This window comes from Sceloporus occidentalis, unplaced genomic scaffold (assembly GCF_023333645.1).
Source record: "Sceloporus occidentalis isolate IW3139 unplaced genomic scaffold, rSceOcc1.0.p SCAF_4, whole genome shotgun sequence".
NCBI classification, from domain to species: Eukaryota; Metazoa; Chordata; class Lepidosauria; order Squamata; family Phrynosomatidae; genus Sceloporus; species Sceloporus occidentalis.
In genome coordinates, this window is record NW_028316984.1 from 66379855 (window position 1) to 66400633 (window position 20779).

The window sequence follows — 20779 nt, forward strand, 5'->3', positions numbered from 1 at the left end:
AGATGAATATGATTTGCATGATAAAAGAAAATTTTATTTAATTTTTTGCAATCTCCTTCAAAGTGATTGCTAAACAATTGTACAGGCAGCCTTGCAGATCAAAGTGTAAGAGGGACCTCAAGTAACAGTAAGCCAGCACTGCAGATACTCAGGAAACAAATGTATCCAAAAGCAAGAGCCTAGATCTCAAATTTTTATGTGAGCGCAACCTCCCTCCTTTATTATTCTTAACTGCAGTGTGGGAAATCATATATGGGACATAGGTAGATTGTCATTTGAGATTATTCTTGCACATATTTATTTATTTAGCAAATATACTTGTTGGAGTACACATGTTCAAAAACTGCTATCCAGGCATGATTTTTCTACCTCATATTTTGCAGATAGATGGTGCTAGGCAGTGGCGTCCTTTCAATAATGATAAAAATAAATTAGTTTCAAGCAATTCATTATCTCTAATTACTTTCCTGACAAGGAAGATAGTGTTAAGTATCTCGCCCATGGTTTTAGAAGCAGAGGGGTGGCAGGAGTTGAATCCTGTAGGGATCAAATGGTGAAGAGAACACTTGATTCGTGGATCAGAGATTGTGGCACAGTCATAGCTCAACCGTAAAGACAGCTATTGAACACAAAAAGTCCCAGGTTCAGTCCTTAGCATCTGTAAGAAGAAATAGCAAAACCTCCTGTTGGAAGACCCAGAAAACTGACATAAAGGTGTCTTCTGGTGTATCTATATTCTGGCAGCCCCTTCTTTGCTTTTATTTGTCCTTGCTGTGCCCTAGCTTCCCCCCAGTGACATGAAGAGTTTCCTCTGTTCCCTGATTGTTTTTTGACAGAACGTGTCTTGCTAGCATGATCTCCTCCTCCATGCCTTTGGGGCAAATGTCCCACGCAGTGGAGTTGCATTAATAAATATGTGACTTCACCTCTCAGGTAATTAGGTGGTTGTCAAGGGAACATATTTTAAGCTTCTGTGAAGCACAATGGAGCACAAACAGGTTTTTAGTCCATGTTAGGCACATTGACTATTGACATGTGTGGGTGTGTGCTAAGCTTTCTACCTACGGTTTCAGTGTGTGGTTGACCTGTGAGTTTGGACTACCCAGACATATTTTTAAAGTTTTAGCCAATGGTTTTGAATAAACCAGCATGTGTTTGAATGACTAATCAGAGCTTGAAATTTTTACTTTTATTGGAGTACAGTGTCCACGATATGTACAGTTCTCCTCTCTGCAATTTCTTCCATTAGAGCTGGCCATGCTGGCTGAGGATCCTGGGAATTCCAATATCTGATATACTCTAAAATCTAAAACTTTTTTACATGGGTTGCTGAGATAGTGACACTTCTGCATTCTGATGCTTCAATTTACATAACTTTTTATCATGCACAATATTATTTTGGAAATTGTATAAAATTGCCTTCAGGCTATGTGTATAAAGTATATATGAAACATAAATGAATTTTGCATTTAGACTTGGATCCCAACTCCAAGATATCTCATTATGCATATGCAAATGTTCCAAAATCCAAATAATAATAATAATAATAAATAAGTAAGTAAGTAAATAAATAAATAAATAATCTGAAATCCAAACCCTAAGTATTTTGGATAAGGGATACTCAACCTACATTACATTATTAATAGAGCAGCTGATGATTATGAAACTTACAGAGGGCAATGGCCTTTATTTCTATCCTACATATATCCCAATAAATTCCAAGCAAGGTACATGGGCCTGAAATTTGGGTACAAGATCTTTAGCCACAAACAGAAGTTCATATGTGTTCTGTAATATTAAGCATGAATGGGGTTACTCCTTCCCTAGCAGGAATCCCAGAATGACTAAAACAGAATAGCAAGCTGATATTGCAAAACTGCAGCTCCTCCCAGCAGGAAAACCTAGTGTTGCCTGTTATCACAGCTGTTAAAGACACCAGAAATCTACCAGAAATAAAAAGGTGGCAAGGCCAAGTATTATCTGAGATCCATTTCATATAATGACCTTGCTGTGGTTATGTCTACATAACACATTGAGGAAGAACATGTGCATTGAAACATTCAGAAACCTATGCACTGTTCACTCAATTTCTATTTCCCTGGCAGGATACCCGCCGCCCTGGTTTGCCCCGTGAGGGAGCCGCAGTGGACAAACCATGCGGCTCCGTCGTGGAACAAAAAGAACCTGCAAAAAGCAGGTTCTTGTGGCGCCTTTGTGACGCCGCAAGGCACCAATGGAGCACTTGCGGCGTCACAAAGGCACGGGGACGTGCAGACACAACGCATCCGTCGCGTCAAAATGGCAGCACCCATGTGTACAAGGTGCCGCCATTTTGACGCCCCCGTTACATGCTAGGGGTGAGGCCAGTATGTTCGCTACGTCCTCAGCTAACCCCCAGCACATGACATGGGTGGCACAAAGGCTCATTTAAATTGGGCCCCTTTCACCATTTTTAAATATGCATCTATTTTATCAAAATAATACAGAAAAACAATCTGTTGTGCAATCAGTAATGTAAATCATATTACAAATTACTGTATATGTTAGTCAGTGATGTGCATTAGGATTCTTAGGAAATGCTTTTGCTGTCATTTTGGTCTAATTTGCACTGTACAAATAATGCAGTTTGACATTGCTTTAATTGCCATGGCTCCATCCTATGGAATTTTCTGGGCTTTGTAGTTTGTTGGGCATCAGAGATCTCTGAGAGAAAAGGCTAAATATCTCACAAAACTGCAAATCCCAGAATTCCATAGCATTGAGCCATGGCAGTTAAAGCGATGTCAAGCTGTGTTATTTCTGCAGTGCAGATGAGATCCTTACTATGTCCTTTAGCTTCCATAATGTCTTATGGTTTTTGTGTGGCCGTAACATATATATTGGACTTATTTGTATATGTTGCATCCATCACTGTTGTGATGCTTGTAATGTTTCATGTTAGAACCAAAGCAGACATGATGCACAAAATCTGTGCCTGATTCTCATAATGTCCTATCCCTCCTTTTTTAATAATTTTAGATCTCACAAGCAGTGGTGTGTGTCCAGTTTGTACTGAAAAAAACTGCAATGAAGATGGGAAACGGATAACATTTTCTCCCTGATTATTTCATGATAAAATCCCCCCTGAAAATACAAAAACAGGTACCTGTATTTCGTGTTCCAATATATTTCCTATCTAAGTGTTGGGCACGAGCACTCCTGAATTCCTTTTATCAAATTTTTGTGTATGACGTAACATTTTGGCCATACAATTTGCATGTGATAGGGGCCTAACCTAGATCTGAACCACAGCAGGAAACAAAGCATTTGAACATCCAATTTGCTTCATTACATTTTTTAAAATGAAGCTGTTGGATAGCTGTGTCTTTCAAGATAACATGTATTTTGTTCCTGGTCCTGTCAACATCTGAATGTTTAACATTTCAGAGCATCAGCAAAGCACTTACACTCTTCTTAATCAACTAATATCAGGTGGTATTATTATTATTATTATTATTATTATTATTATTATGTGCAGCACTCAATGTGAGAATTTGCATTAATTTTGCATGGAAGGTAATGTAGCCCATGTCTTCTTAACACCTTTAACAACAACAACAACAAAAGAAAAAGAAAAAAAAATAGTGCTGGAGCCATTTCCGTTCTTTCATGTGTAATATTTAGATTGGCCAGTGGGGGGCAACAGTATCTAAATAAAATTAATATGTCTGTCATTATATTTATTTATTTTTGTTTTAAAAGTATTTTAGATGTAAAAACATAATTCATTTTATCTTGTGTTTGCCTGAAGATCCATATTGGAAGAGTATTAAAGAATACACCACACCTATCATGCAAAGATTTGAATAAGCCTATTAGCAAAGGGAGGTGTTATATATAAAGGGTGGTCTGCCAGCACCTAGTTTTCCGCTGGGGGGGGAAACACAGTGGACAAACCGTGTGGCTTCCCGCTGGCGTTAAAAGAACCCGCAAAAAGCGGGTTCTTTTTCTGCCACAGTAGCGGCGTAACAAGTGCACCAGTAAACGTAAGTGCTGCGCGGCGCTGTGCAGATGCCGCACGGCACTTACATAATGATGGTGGCACCCGTCTGTTCAGGGCGCCGCCATCTTGATGCCCTCGTCACGTGCTAGGATTGAGGCACGTGTGGGCGGAGTGCCCTTGGCCAACCCCCAGCACGTGACGAGGGCACCCCATAGGCCCATCTGTACCGGATTCTCTGGATTGCTTCCAAAAGAGACTAGACAGCTTCCTGCTGGTGATACTCTAGCTGGAGATTCTGCACTGAGCAGAGGGGTTAGACTCATGTCCCATAAGGTCCCTTCCATCTCTTTAATTCTATGCAAAGAAATAACTACCATATATACTGTATATACGTGAGTTTAAGTCGACCTCATGTATAAGTCGAGGTCAGGTTTTGGGCCCAAAATTATGGATTCTGACACTGACCTGTGGATAAGTCAAGGGTAAAACTTAGGAAGACAGCCTGCCTGGAAAAGAAGCCCACCCTTCCTTATCCTCCTCAGGCTGTCTGTCCCCATATTGACTCATGTATAAGTTGACCCAGGGTTTTTGGGTCAATTTTTAGACACAAGTTTCTCGACTTACAGTCGCGTATATATGGTACTTAACTATAAGTCAAGAAATTTATGCCCACAAATTGACCCTAAAATCCTGGCTTGATTTATTTATGGCTAAATACAGTCCTGAAAGAAGTATCTCCTTGGTGCCCCAGGCTCTGTGTCTTGGCAGTAATTTCTGAAAGAACAGCCAAGATGGGGAGCATGTGTGAAAGAGGTGATTCCCTTCTCAATTCAGTTTTAAAACCTTCTCCTACCACACTAAAACCCTCTCCCCACCAACACCCGCATTAACTCCACTTCCCTCCCTTCCCAATCCAATGTTAAAACCTTATCTCCCCAACAAATACCCCTTTCCTCCAATACCTCCCCTTTTCGATCTAGCGTTAAAACTTTCTCTTCCAGCACCTAGGAATTATCTTAGGGGCTCGACAGACTTCCCCTTTGGAGCAGCATCCCACTGCCCCTTTCCTCACCGGATCAGGGCTGCGGCAACTGCCTGCTGCAGTCCTGATCCGGTGCTTTGCCGGTGCTAAAAAGAATGGCAAAATGCCATTTCTTTTAGCGCTGGCCAAAAGGCTCCCTTGCTGTGGCAGTTTTTTGGCACTCCTTTGGTGCAGCATGTCTAAAGGCTGCGCCAACAGAGCTCCATGATGTCCCCTGCTGTGTGGTTGGGAGTGGCGTGACACCACCATCAGGGTGTGCAGCATCAAAACACCATGCCCCCACTCTGCCCCAGTGCTGGCATTTAATGCTGTTCTGTTTAGCCCCTCAGGTGTTTGGGAGAGGTCCAGAGAAGGAGAAAGAGGGAGGGAAGTGTTGTTTTCCGCTTTACATCTTTTTTTACATGCCCCTAATTTGTACCCCTCCAGCTACCCATGGGTCATATCAAAATCCATAATTTGGCCCCCAAATCCTTCCCTCAACTTATACATGAGGTTGACTTGTACACAACTATATGTGGTATATTAAAATAATCTCTCAGTGGGTAACTGATTACTGAGTAAAGAACATATATACATAACATAGCATAGCCCTTTCACGTTTTTGTTAAAAGTTTGTATGTGCCTTGAAGTCTCCTTCCAATTTATGGCAACCCCATTAATTTCATTGGGTTTTTTAGGCAAAGAATACTCAGAGATGGGTTTGTGTCTGCTCCTTCCCTGGAAACAGAGGTGACAGAACCTGGTATTTGTTGGTGGTCTCCCATCCAAGGGCTGACCAGTGTTAACTCTGCTCAGCTTCCAAGATCAAATGGGATCTGGTCTCTTTACAGATGACAAATTTATGGTCAGTTTAGAATAGATTAGCATATATAATTTGTATAAGAGAAATGAAAATCATAAAGCTTTGATGTTCACAGCCACCAAAGACAACCATCACAGATTCTGATTTTCAGAATCATGAGTGAAATTACCCTCTTTCTGTCAAGACTCAAGAGTCTTCAGTTGTGGTCTTTATACAAAAGGGCCTTTATTTCAGGTGTCCTCAGATTAAGCCAGTTGTGAACAGAAAGAACACCCCTGAGTGAACTGCTGTAGGGCCTCAAAGCTTTCTTTCTTGCATTTATTTTAACTATAGCATTAACAAAATGACCCTCATCCTCCTAAAACATACTGCTCAAATTAAAAGGTGGAGGGGAACTTAGGGAGAGGATAACTGAAGATTGAGGCTGGGGAGGTTTGGCATAGAAGGACTACTGTATTAGCTCCACTATAGAACAAAATTCAAAGTTTATGAGCAGTGATACCTTTATTGGGCTACCTCCAAAGCATAAAATATACTATGAACATTTTTGAAGCTTTACTGGTTTCTTCTTAAGGAAAGATGTTAAAAATCAGGAGAAAATGGCAACATTAGAATCAAAAGCCTACATTCTTCCTAAGATGTTGTTAGTTAAGATGCTATGAGGGATTCAAGTGCAGAAAGAGGCACTCCCCTTACTGGCCATGTGAGGACTCAGGACAAAAGACAGGTAATGAATTAGCAACAGAAAGGTAACTGCTCTTGAAATCCAACTGGACAGTACTAAATCCAGTCCTTAATTCCAACTAAAGTAGATTTACTAAATCAGTGGGATCACTGACAAGTCACAATTTCTGTAAATCTCGTTGATTCAGTGGATCTATTTTAGTCAAGACTAGGAATTGGAAATAGCCCATTAAAAGTTACTACACATCTGAATGGCAGGGCAAGGATGCCAAGTTAGCCTGATTTTTGTCATAACCTCTTAACAAAAATCACAAAAATGATGTGTGCAGTATTCCCTATCTACTGAATCACAAGGGCAGGGTCTTAGAACAAGTATTCCATCATACAAGCTGTCCAACAGTCAGGGCTGCATCGTGTTAAAATTCACTAATGAGAAACTCAGATACTTTGAAATAGACACATTATATAAGTAATGACACTTTACAACATATTAGAAAATGCCAGCTGATGAATTAGAGTTAAACAAACATGCCGAGTTCTTGTCAACTGACCCTATCTAATCATATCATGCATTCTCTAAATTAGAGCTTCAGCTTGTGATCTTGTGCTTGTTAATAAGTACAAAGGCTGAGAAAAGTTAAAGGGCAAAAAACATATGTAATCATTCATTCCTTTCTGCTAGGTTAGTAAGAATCCATTCAAGTCAAATAGACAAATACAATGAATGAGTCACTTAGAGCCAGAACAGATAGACAGGAAAAAGGTGTAGGATCCTGGGTTTCTGAAAGCAGATTGAAACCCCACCATCTTCATGGCCCACTCCCAAGGCAGGCTGAACTACTACAGGCTGTCTGCACTATGTGGTGTCAATTGCATAGTTATTTTTTTGTTGCTTCCCCACCATGCATGCACACCATCAAACAAACACACCACCTGCTACTTGCGATTACCTCCCTCTTCCAACCCAGTTGCTATTCCATTGGACTCCCACCTACATAATCAGTCATACAGTTGAACGTGTGATATACCGCCTGTACAATGCATCAGTACATAGGTGTGTCAAGTGATACACTGTCAAAGCACAATCATCGAGGCCCCCCCATACTGGCCCCCTTTCACTCCCTTCACCCCATGCTCCTCTGTAGGACTGTGGTTTGTGTATGTTGTAATTACATCCATTGCATTATTGGCAATTGCATGTTTGCTTTGCCACAGTCCCGCACTGATGCTGGGCTGTTTATATGCTGGTGTGATGGAGCACATTTTCTGCCTTGAGTCAGAGTATCCCAGCTTCTCTGGTTTTTAGCCCTGTCATGTGGCTTTGATTTGCTTTCCATGCGATTTTGCCTTGTGTGTCGTCTAAACATCCCTCCTTCAAGGTGACTAGAAGTCACTTTATTGGGCCAGTGCAGATAACCCATTAGAGAGATACTTAACATAACACCTGATGCCTATGACATTCCAAATTTAACATAACTCCAACCTCATCTTTGGATTTTACATTAAAAGCTTGCCTGCAGTTTTTTCATAGTAATTAAGATGATCAGCATATCCATTTGATGTTCCATGTAAAACTTGACTAATCACATTGACCTGATATATTTTAATAGCAGATGGAATATATTTGTCTGATTGTAAAAGTTGAGAATGTGACCCAGATTGTAGTTAACAACCATTCCCTGTGAGTGGAGGTAATAAAACTTTAAAACTGCATTATCATCTAGAGTTCACTGGGAATGGAGCAGACAGGTGGCATCATTAACAAGGGCCAGCATGTCTTGGCCTACAGGGAAGTATGGGTTATTATGGCAATTCAATATAAAGGATTTACTTCCTCAGCATAATGCAAGTTTGCAAATAAGTATTCTCAAATTCATGTGAGAGTTCTGTGGCATATTTTATTAACCTATCAGATTTGTAGCTCAATATTTTCATTTTAAAACAGCTATTATTTTGTTTTATTTATACAGTATAAACAATAATGCATAATAATAAAGCAGATTAATTTTAAAATGGCATCAAACTACAGGGTCAATAGAACAAAACAAACCATCAAAAATGTATGGCATTCTGGGATTGATTTAGATATCAATATACCTTGGGAACTGTTTCTGTCCTAGCTTTCTACTATGTATTTTACTACTGGAATTCTGGACATGTTTGTCTTTGCTAACATTCAGATTTATAGCATCCATTTTATCAGTGTTGTAAGGGAAAGTATATATTTTGAAGATATATTTTTTAAACTATTTGGCTAGGAATACAGTAATCACATAGAAAAGGCTGATCTATGAGTGCAGTCCTATGTTTGCTTTAATCCTATGACTGCAAATTCCAGTTGAAGGAGATTAGCATGAGACCTTGGACCTATCTTCAGTATCTCTGCAGAAAGCTCTAGTGTCACGGAAGTGTTGCCAGCAGTTTTCCCATTGGTAAAGGCCCCTGAAATGGGCTTGGTGCAAACATGGTGTTGGAACTACTGAATCCAACATCTGTTCTCCTGACAGAACGGGTTCTAGATGGGAGCAGCTGGAGGAATGTCCCTTTCTGCTGATTTCAGTAGTTGTAGCAATAAGATAAATGCTGGAGGAATAGAAACTACAAAAATGCATCACCCAGTGGCTTTCCACCAAAGCTATCTCATTTATCAACGTAGATTTACTCTAATCATTAGTGGGAACTCAAGGAGCATTTCAGACATCTGATCTGCCATCTGTTAATTTTTAAGCTTCTAAGGTTCACTGTTGTTTATACTATTTTGCTAGTAAATAGGTATGGTAAAACGTTGCCACGATGCATACCTCCATGGACATATATGGCCAAATTAAGAGTAAAAGTTATGAATGAGGAACCACACACAAACAAGGAGAGGCTGCAGCAGTTTGCTTTTGCCTGAGCCTCCTGCGAAGAGCACAAATCCGCTGCCTCCTTTTCTCTCCTCCCTTCTGAGTTAACTGAGTGCAAAATACTTTTGTATTTTTAGTTCAACAGCAAGAAAACAGAGGACAAAGGGGGAAAGCAGGAGGAGCAGAAAGAAACTGAGCTATTTTAAGAGCATTGGAAAAGTGGAGTAACATAATTAATGTTTGGGGCTGTTTGGGGCTATGTACATTGCTGTTAAATCTTCTTTCTGTTCAGAATAAAAGCATGCTATGCTTGCAGAACTATTGATAGTACAGTAGAGTCTCGATTATCCACCCTTTGATTATCCAACATTCCAGATTATCCAACATCGCTGCTCAGTGATTTCTTTACATTTTCAGAGGACTGAACTGTTTATACAGTACATACTGAACATCACAATGTTGATCAGTGATTTCTTTACATTTTTAGAGGACTGTTTATACATTACAGTGTTATTCCTATAACGTTACTGCAACGTTACTTTTACTGTTACTGCAATAAAACTTCAATACGTTTGCAATTCATAGTGATTTCAAGGCTTTTCTTGGACCCTCTGGATTATCCAACATCCAACTATCAGCCCGCCCATTTATGTCGGATAATCGAGACTTTACTGTATTTACTTCTGTTATACATACACAAATTGTGTTAAAATTTTAATAAACTGAGTTATGGTTTAAATCTGTTGCATTTTTCTTGGTGAAGGGGGAACTTCTGAAACTAAGGCGGGTTATAGACCGCCGCTTTGAGGCAGTCTGCCGCCGCTGCCGTTTGCTCCGTAAGGGAGCCGTCGCAGCCACACCGCGCGGCTCCCTTGCGGAGCAAAAAAGAAGCTCCAAAATGGAGCTTCTTTCTGCGGTGCCTCTGTGATGTCGCAAGGCGCCAGGGGCGCATTCGTGACGTCACAGGTGCCGCGACACATTTGGACGCACAGCGTCCAATACGTAAAGATGGCACCGGCCGTGTGGAACGGCCGGCGCCATATTGTACGGACAGAGTCCGTATTAGAGCCAGGGGCGTCTAGAAGAGATTCCCCTTTTTTAAAATGGGACGTCCTGCGGACGTCCCAAGTGCCGGTCTGTAACCGGCCTAAGATATAACAAACCATTCAAGAGTGCTGTGATCTACAAAGTTATAGCACAAAAAATCGCACTAAAAGACAGTTGTATTTGTCCGTTTTACTGTAAAAAGACAGAGGAATCCAGGAACACCTTTGAGACTAGTGTAAATGGGAAATATTTGTTTTAGAATAAGCTTTCATTGACTAAGTACACTTGTGTCAACCATTCCTTATTCCTGGTTAGTCTCAAAGATCCAACTAAACAACTTTATAAATTGGTTATGTGGAGGCGGTCTGGTCGTGACGTAATCATGGCGGCGGCCGTGTGGAATGGCCACCGCCATTTTGTGCGTGTGGAGTGTGTACTAGGGTTAGGGGGGTGCGGAAGCACCGCTCCTTCCTAACTCTAGTACACGCTTGTCGTGTACTTTCTGGCAGTGTGTAACCCGCCTGTGTGTGTGTGTATGTGTACATATGTGTATATGTGTGTGTATACATATGTATAGATGTATATGAGTATCTATATATATATATATATATATATACATATATGTGTGTGTATATGTAAATATATATCTACATACACACTGTATATACACACATATATGTGTGTGTGTGTGTGTGTGTGTATATATATATATATACACACACACATCTCTCTGTGTGTGTGTGTGTGTGTGTGTGTGTGCGATCAGCACACTGAGAGAGAGGCAGGTATATGCAGTACCTAGAGAGCTATGATAGAGGCACAAACAGGCAGAAGCCCTGCTCAAAGGGCTCCATGGAGGCGTGTGTGGGAGGAGTGGCCCTTGTGTTCTTGTGCCCTCATCCAAGATGGCGGCAGGCGCCTCACTCTCCTCAGCCGAGAGGGAAAGCGGGCGAGAGGCGGAGGCGACGGTGACCCGGAAGGGGTGTCTGTGGCCGCGGAGGCCGCCCCGCTGTTTCCCCCCGTGGCTCAGGGAGAGCGGGCTGAGCCTGTTGGTGGCCCGGGAAGGGGCTGCGTGGGCTGTGGCCGGGAGGAAGGCAGGCAGAGGGGGCCTTCAGGGGCGCCAGGAGGAGGAGGAGAGAGGCAGCCTTGCGCCTGGGAGCATCCCTGTCTGGGCCGCTGTGGTCTAGGCAAGCCCTTCCCCTGCCTGGCTCCCTTGGGAGACTGGGGCTCCCCCTTCGCCACAGCCTTTGCTCCCCCCGCGAGGGCTCAGGGGCGCCCTCCTGCCCTGGTCCTCCCCCACAAGTGCCTCTCCCTCAGGCAGAGCTCTCCCCTCTCCCCGCCCTCTCTCCTTTCCAGGCTCCCCCGGGGCTTCTTTTAACGTTTCTTCCCATTCATCCTTTTAAAAATTTAGGACTTTTGGGGGGGGGGGGTGTCTTTCCCATCTTTCTCCCCACAAAGCTCAGCTTCCATGCTTCCCTTTTAACGCTTCCTCCCATTCAGCCTTTACAATTTTAGGACTGTTTTGGTCTTTCTTCCCTCTCTCCCCTTTAACCCCAATCCCTGTTTCCCTGAGGTTTCTTTTAACGCTTCCTCCCAGTCACCCTTTTAAGACAATTAGGACTTTTTGGGGGTCTTTTCCATGATCCTTCCCTCTCTCTCCTTCAACCCCAATTTCCATGCTTCCCTGAGCTTTCTCTTAACACTCCTCCTTCCTCCTAGTCACCCTTTAATTCTTCTTCTTTAAACCCACATCTGGGCGACCCTACATTTGTAAGCAACATTGGGGATAACGCTTGGTTTATAACAACCCCACCAGCTTTCCCATTGTGGTTTTAACCTTGGTGTGGAGCTGCGCCCTGCCTCCCTCCCTCCCTGCCACTTGTGGGTGGAGGTGGCTGGGGAGCCTTGGCCATGCAGAGTGCAGAGTCTGCCACAGCAGTAGCAACAGCTACAACAGCAGCAGCAGCAGCAGCAGCAGCAACGACAACGACAGCCACAAAAGTGTCAGAGAGCGAAGGCAAGCTGGAGGTCTTGCTCCCAGCCCAGAACTGTGCCAGCAAAAGCAGCACCAGCAGCAGCAGCAGCACCAGCAGCAGCCTTGGGGTCAGCAGCAACAGAGGAGGAAGCAGTACCAAAAGCTGGCAGTACAGGTACAGCTCTCCTCCTGAAGCCTTTGGGTAATACAGACCCAGTCTCCCTCGCTGGTGTCAATACTGGGGTGCGGACCCCGGCCAGGAGGTGACACCACTGCCCCTCAAACACCTACTTTCTGGCAGGTCTCAGCCATGGCGCTCATCTGCGTCCTTTAAAATGCTTTAAAAGATGGTGGGAATGGGGCCAAGCTCAGTGAGAAGAGAAAGGAGAGGCCCCAGCATTTTAAAAAAATATTTGAACTTCACATTTCAAACTTTTAATTTAAAAAAATAATAATGTTGGAATAAAATTATCCTTTTAAGATTCTCTTTAAAAACATTAAATCTTAACCAAATCATCACTATGCATATGAAAATAACATTTAGGTTGTGCATATGGTATTGTAATTTGAAGGTGTCGTTTTAATCTTGCTAGTTGGTTATGTCACAACTGTTGGCATTATGCTCAGTGGTCTATGGGATTGGCAGTTAGTGTTAGTGCAGAAAAGCATTGCTGAGGATTCTGTATGGCGTGAAACAGGAGGAGGTCAATTGGGGGGCAGGTGACACCAGGGGTGACCGCACCGGATGACACCTACCCTAGGGATGCCATTGGCCTCCCTTATCCAGAATTACAAAGTAGATCAAAATGTTTAGAGACATGAGTGTTTGAGATAGTGACACCTTTGCTTTCTGGTGCTTCAGGGTACAGTTGGCCCTCCACATTTGCGGCTTTGACTTTTGCAACTTTGATTATTTGCAGTTTTGATTAATATGTTCTTTGTAGAAATCTCTAGGTCTTCCAACACAGCTCAGCCAGAAGCTGACCATTGAGTTGTGCTGGAGAACCTAGACTTCCTAGAGAAAACACTTTCCTAGGCATTTGTAGGTCCTCCTGTGTGATTCTGTGGAAGATGTCGACCATAGAGTTGCACTGTAGGACCTGAAGACTCCTAGAGAGGTGTTCTCTCAGGTAAAAAGGATAGCATTTTTTAATTTATGTTTTTTCCACATTAACGGGGGTCCTGTGCCCCTAACCCCAGCAAATGTGGATGGACCACAGTATAAAAATGTGTGTGGTGTGTGCCTCCAGTCGTTTCCGACTTATGGTAACCCTAAGGAGGTAAACCTATCATGGGGTTTTCTTCTTGTTCACAGAAGGTTTGCCACTGCCTTCCCCTAAGGCTGAGAGGATGTGACTTGCCTGAGGTCACCCAGTGGGTTTCATGGTCAAGCAGGGAATCGAACCCTGGTCTCCAGAGTCTTAGTGCAACACTCAAACTACTTCATGTTGGTTCTCGCATTGTGTATAAAATTATTTTCAGGCTGTGTGTATAAAGTATATACCAGTGGCTTTCAAACTAGGGGGCATGAGAGTTACTGAAGGGCAGGGACTTGAACCTTGGAGGCCTGATCCCTCCTCTTCCTCTTCCTAAACCTTTTTGTGCAAAATTTACACATACGTTGAGTGAAATACTGGATTCATTTAAATAAATATTTTGATTCGAACAATGTTATTTCCTTATACATTTTTAAAATATATGAAATGTTAAAATATGTGAATGTGCGAATAAAAATACATACACTAAACAAACAAAACTCACTTGTCCCTCCACATTCGCTGGGGTTAGGGACATAGGACCCCCATGAAAGTGGAAAAACCGCAAATAACAAAAACACTTTGCTTTTATCTGAGAGAACACCTCTCTAGGAATCTCTAGGTACTCCAGTGCAACTCTATGGTCAACATCTGACAGACATTGACCATAGAATTGTCCTGGATGAGATACAGATGCCTAGGTATATTCTTTCTAGAAATCTCTAGGCCCTTCAGTGCAACTTTTGGTTAAAGTTGACCATAGAGTTGCACTGGAGAACCTAGAGATTCCTAGAGAGAACATACTAATAAAATCTGTGAATAATCAAAGCCACAAAAGTCAAAGCTGCAAATGTGGAGGGATGAACGTACAGTTGCTCCTCCTTTCTCACAGACTTGAGGTCCACAATCTTCAATATTCACGGAGGGCGACCTCCATAATTTTCAATGGGGCATGCCCCCCGTGGCGCACACTGCGCAAGCAAGTGGGCACGCACCTCATTCAAGCCCTGATTATTGGCGAGTCTCCATTTTCACAGTTGGGGGAGGAGTGTGAAAACGGAGGTCCATCTGTATTTTTATTCATATACAACATCAAGGGTGTGTGTGTGTGGCATCCGCATATAGATATAAAGGGGGTCATAGGATAAAAAGTTTGAGAACCACTGGTGTGTAGAAAACATAAATGAATTTTGTGCTTAGACTTGGGTTTTCTCTTCAAGATATCTTGTTATGTATATGGAGATATTCCAGATCCAAAGCATTTCTGGTCCCAAGCATTTTGGATAAGGGAGACTCAACCTGTACCTTGTTTCTACCTAGTCTAGCTTGGATAGTTGTTTTGTTATGGTTTGCTATAGTGAGAAAGAAGAGACCATAAACATAACTGAAAACAAGTCCCAGAACCTCTAGGTCTCTAGATGTTTTGGCTTGCAATTCCCATCAGCCACCTGGGAACTGTGGTCCAAAACTAACTGGAGGACCCAAGGTTCTTACTCTTGAGTAAGAAGTTTACCACACTAGCGAGATCCCGTGGAAAAACGGGAGTTAAACATGATTTAATGCGAAGAAAACCTGGAAATGCCCAAAGTTTATCACACGACGTCACAGTTAACATGAAATAACGCAAATTTAAACTGCAGTTAAAGCGGAGAAAACCGGCAGCTTTTTACTTTCTGAACATCCTGAAAGTAAAAAGCTGCCAGTTTTCTCCGCTTTAACTGCGGTTTAACTTCGCGTTATTTCACGTTAACTGTGATGTCGTGATATTTCATTTTGGAAGCAATTTGGTGTGATAAACTCCCCGAATTTGCAAGTTTTGGCTAAATTCAGATTTAACTTAAATTGTGTTTAACTCCCGTTTTCCCACGGGATCTCGCTAATGTGATAAAGCTCTAAGAACTGTAATATACCTGAGAAAGTCTTTGATGAAATCTAACTTCCACTGTGGAGTGATAGACTCCAAACCTAATTCTGCGGTTGCAAGTGCTTAAGTTTGTAGGGTAGAGAACCTATTTTGGAGGCACAGTTATTCAAAACAGTTTCCTTTGAACTGAAGGGTCTTGTACTTCCAAGGTTACTTTCTTTTCTGCATATTTTAAAAGTGGAATAGATAAGTGATGTCTTGATGATGAGAGAGAAACAGAGCTACTTTTTTAAAAGTTGGAAAGGTTTTTCTGTCTGTTTTCTCACATATATCTTCAGGATGTGAGCATGGATGTGTAAAGGCAGAAAAGCAAATATGAATGCCGTAAGTTTACACCTGATGCAGAAATGAGATTTGTTACATATACACTGGTGTTTGAACAAATAACAGAAACACCTTGCAAATCTTATTAAAATGATTTGCTTGACTTTCTGAGGGCCTCTTGCATATACAGAGGCTTCCTTCCTATATATGTTCCCCCTAAATACTTGTGGTGAGTGGGAGGACCATGTGATATGTATCACATGGGAGACAATTAGGGATATTTTGCATGGTCTGGCCCTGCTCCTGTGTTCAAATGAGTATTTTGATAACCCTTGTATTGAAGATGGGATTGTGTGTTAATAAATATGCTGGAATATTCAAAGAATGCATGCCATGGAGCTGGTTTTTGCCTTGTTTATACCATACCCTTCTATATATTACTGTGAAGTGTTTAATGTATCTGTGGCAAGCGTATACATTGGTCCTTGATGTTTTTAATGCAAAAAAAAAATACTTCACTATTAATGATGTACACAAAAACATGAAGGATAAGTGCAAACAGTTGTTTTACTGTAAGCATATACAGTCACCCTCCTAATGCACGGATCTGAGATCCGCGCCCTGGAATATACGTGGAGGGGCGATCTCCGCTATCTGCAATGGTATACGTGCCCGGCGTGCATGTGTGTGCTGCATGCATGGGGGTGCACTCCATTGAAGCCTATGGGGCTTGAATAAGTGTGAGCCTCTGTTTTTGCGGGGGCATCCGGAATAGATTCCCCCCCGAAAATGGAGGGCCAACTGTATTCTATATAGACCTTCCCACACAACAGCCATGTTGTCTGGAGCAGACATTGCTGAGTAGACTTTTCGTGGGAAACCATGATTTCCCTGAGTTATATATGAAGTAGTTGAGTACATTAACCACTTTAGCTTATGATGAGAATTAAGGCCATGAAGTATCTGCCGTTTATGTTGTTCTGTTATGACAGAATGATGCATTATATTTTTAATTTGATAAAACAGAAGATGCAGTTCCCTTTGAAAACCATGCTGTCTGCTGTTTTGTACAAACTGTGGTGCGAATCCACAGTTGTTGTTTTATTGATTTATATCCCACCTTTCTCCCTATATAAGCGACTCAAGGTGGTTAACAACAAATTTAAAACGGTACAAATTAAAAACAATACAAAAGTATTAAAATATAGATATAAAGTTTAAAAACAATTTAAAAACGTACATTAAAATATTAAAATGTATTAAAAATTACACTCAAGCCTTGACAGCACACTATTTAAAAGCCCAACCCGTGTCAGTTTAAAAAAGCCTGAAGGCACAAAAATGTTTTTACCTGCCACTGCAAGGAAAGCAGGGACAGGGCCATCCTGGCCTCTCTAGGGAGAGAGTTCTCTCTTACTTCCTTTTTATCAGACAGCCATTATAGTCCAATCATGCTATAATGTGGTGTAGTTTCCTTGGTTTTTCTAAAAATGTGGATACCATCAAGGCTTTGCAAATGCCTGTCATTGTTTGCAGTTTCCTGTGAAGTAGTACATGCCTTGAATTGAAAGAGCTATTTTGTTTCATTTCAAACTATTACTAGATATCCTGTTCTTTAAGTTAGGAAACACAAATGAATACATAGCTAAATATAAGTCTTTCATTGTTTTATGTTTAATTGAGTTCTAATATTTGTAGCCATCTGATATCTAGCCCAGTGAACAGACTAAAACATTCAAGCTTAACTAATGCTTTCCACTAAAGAAATCTGTGAAACTGAATTGCTAACATTGTGACTTATCTATCAATTACTATTTGTGTGCATAATTCACTTATGACTTCAAAAATCCCAGTGATTGATTCCCAGATTGCAGTGGTTCAGTACCTGATATATCTATGTGAATCTGTTGGGGGATGGGAGCCTATTCAATTCAGTTAAACTTAATTACTGATAAACATGCACAAATCATGCTTTAATTAGATTATATTAAAATAATGTTACGACCGTATTTGTAACACTGTTGCCTTTCCTGTTTCCTAAATACTGCATTACTGCTCCTCTTTTTCAAGGGTAGTGCTGAGAAAGTGCATAGGGGATGTTGAAAAGATGCTAGGACATTACTGTAGCCCAACTCAGGCCCAAAACACACTACAGAAATAATCCAGTTTGAGACTGCTTTTACTGCCCTGGCTCAATGATAGGGAATTCAGGGAACTGTAGTTTTGTGAGACCTTTAACTTTCTCCATCAGAGAGCTTTGGTGCCACAATAAACTACAGTTTCCAGGATTCCCTATTACTGAGCAAAGGCAGTTAAAGCAGTCTCTCAGCTTGTCTGCACAACATTACTTCAGACTGTCACTTATAATGTTACATTGTACTTCCTGAAATTTATGCCATTTTTCTATAATGTTGTGTCCCAAATTGTTCACAAGATATCAGATAGACAGCAGTAGGGTGACTTAAAAAGAGAGAAGAAACTATAAATGACTATGTTGTCAGTAGGTGAATTTATGATAAACACAGAAGAAGAAAGTATATTAAATTTAACTGCATGTAATTTTACAGAATAAAATCCAATGCAGATTTGTTTTTTTAAAAAATCTACAATGATGGATAATTTCCTTTTCACAAAGGCAACATAGGGTTCTCCATAGTTAATGATGTAAAGGCACAATTGGCAGTCACATGGAAAGGTGAGGATTGCCAGTCCTTCAAATTGCACTTTCATTTTGATATTGCTTTATTTATCTTCACAGGCCATTCCCTGTAACACTGTCTTCAAGTAAGATCAGAAACCATGTTTTATTTTGGCTTCTTTCAACAAATCAAAGTTTACACTGATCATAGGTTATACTGGAAATATTCAGGGGTAACTATGAGGCTATACAGCAATATAAAACAAAATCCAAACCCCAAAAAAGAGTGATACCCGCCCGCCAAATTGTTTTTAATTTTAACCTAAAGCTGTATTGCATTTTCTTGTTTTTAAACTCTAATTGTTTAATTCTAGTTTTAATATTGGGGAAGGGGTTGGGAAGGGACCCTTTAGTATTTTATTGTAATGTATTTTTACTGTTGTAACCCACCCATATTCCTAATGGTTGGATGGACTAGAAATTATTTATTATTATTATTATTATCATCATCATCTTTATTGGCCCGCCAAAATGCTCAAAATACATAATGCAATCTTTCGTAGATTCACCAGGCTCATCATCAGGCCAAAGATGTTTAAAAATACAGGAGGAAGAAAGAAAGTGACAGTATTGGAGTCACAGGACTACATTTTGTATAGATGTTGTGTCTGCTATAGTTCAGTTGATTAGGAGGGATCTCCATATAGGTATCTTTTTGGAGACTGAGACATAGGAGAGTACAATGTAAACCCCATTAGTAGCAGTAAAATGACTCCTCATGGGGTCCAGGTTGTCTCTGTCTCAGGCCCCTTACTTAGGCAGAGAATGTTGAATTTCTCAAGAAGTCTCTGTACTGGTACATCTGGAAAAACTTTTAGATGCTGTATAGGTAAAACCTAGCCAATTATAATCCAAAACATTTTTTGTTTACCTTTGTTGGAGGTAGAAACCTGAAAGAGTTAAGTCCCAGCCCTTACTTTCCTGTTGTTTAGGTGTGGCCTCTGTCTACATTGAGATTCTTCCAAACCAACTGAACTATAGCAAACACACATCTGTACAAAATGTATATGACTCCAACATCGTCATTTTTTCTTCCCCCTGTATGGTTTTTTAAAACATCTTTTCCCTGATGAAGAAGCCAGTGGAGCTTCAAAAGCTTATGTTATGTGTTTTGTGCGTTTTGGCTGGCCAATAATGGTATGGCTTTTTGGTGGATCATAGATTGCATTGGTTTGGGTGAAATGACAAATTGCAGTTAACTTACAATGCAAGCAAATATTTCAGATCTTGTGACTGTACCAGAGGAGGAGGAGAGCATGATCTTCAGTTTTATGCATGTAACACTAAACAATGGTTACATGACCCACCATTTAAAACAAATAAACAAACAGGATGAACAGGCATTTGTACAACTCATTTACACTGAAAAAACAGATTTTCCCAGCTATGACAGAATTCAGAGGCAGCCGCTAATGTGTTTTAGGGGGCGAATCCAATGTAGGCCTCTAAGTTGCCTTCTCCTGCTGTAAAATAATGGTTCATGCTACAATGCCTTCTAGTTCTGACATTGTTTGTTTGAGTACTTTAACAGAAGTACAAGATGACACATATTTCACACGTTTTGTAGTCATAAGAGTTGGTTTTAAGTACCCTGTCGAATTGTTAAAAGTCAGTGGCCTAGTCAAAAGTTATTTCACGCTTCAGTGCTATAAACATGTAGTTGGAAAAAGTAAAACCAGAAAGGCTGTCATACATACTACTATTGTTCCAGAAATAATGGCCAAATGCTTGCCTATAATTTGCATTTTAAGATGGAAAGTTCTACTTTTAAACATAGCTACAGGGGGAAATGGCAAGAATTTGTATTTCACTTTTTCTAATATGAGTACAGATAAAAAATAACTGAAATAGTTCTGTACATTTCAGATAATAGCATATAGATTCTGCAGACAGAACAGCAGGTGACATATTAATCCTTTTGAAACATATATCTCAGAAGTAGCTCTGTATACACCTTAAGCTGCTTGTCTTGTTTAACCTGAACTTGTTGAAAAGGAAGTTTGTCTTCACTTTAATCTTAAATATACAGCTTGAGAGGACCTCAAAATCAGCCTTGTAATTAAAAAAAATGATAGCAGGCAGCATAAGCTCTGCCCCAAATTGTCATATTTGAATTCTCACCGTATAGGCAACCTTAACTAAAAGTTTCCAGCATAGTAGACACAATTATAATTAACACACATATGCTAATTTTGGAAGGTTATTGGCTAACCTATTCTACTCTAGAGTCAACTGCTTTTGTTTTAGTCCAAGTCTGGG

The 20779-nt window shown here is 40.8% G+C and overlaps 2 protein-coding genes across 4 annotated transcripts in view; one reads left to right on the forward strand and one right to left on the reverse strand.

The window, feature by feature from the left end:
* The window catches only part of LOC149313944 (glycerol-3-phosphate dehydrogenase 1-like protein), a 65491-nt gene that overhangs the window by 31517 nt on the left and 13195 nt on the right, over window positions 1-20779 (reverse strand). The gene's annotated exons all lie outside the window — the stretch shown is intronic.
* LOC149313945 (oxysterol-binding protein-related protein 11-like) overlaps window positions 11463-20779 on the forward strand; it is a 67830-nt gene continuing 58513 nt past the window's right edge. Inside the window, exon 1 of one of the 2 annotated variants that reach the window (XM_089520201.1) lies at window positions 11463-12553. In XM_089520201.1, coding sequence (XP_089376327.1) covers window positions 12315-12553 — 239 coding nt within the window. In that variant the 5' untranslated portion in view covers window positions 11463-12314. Of the gene's footprint in view, window positions 12554-15833; window positions 15883-20779 lie in introns of those variants that run through there. The other variant, XM_089520202.1, reaches the window with a different exon arrangement.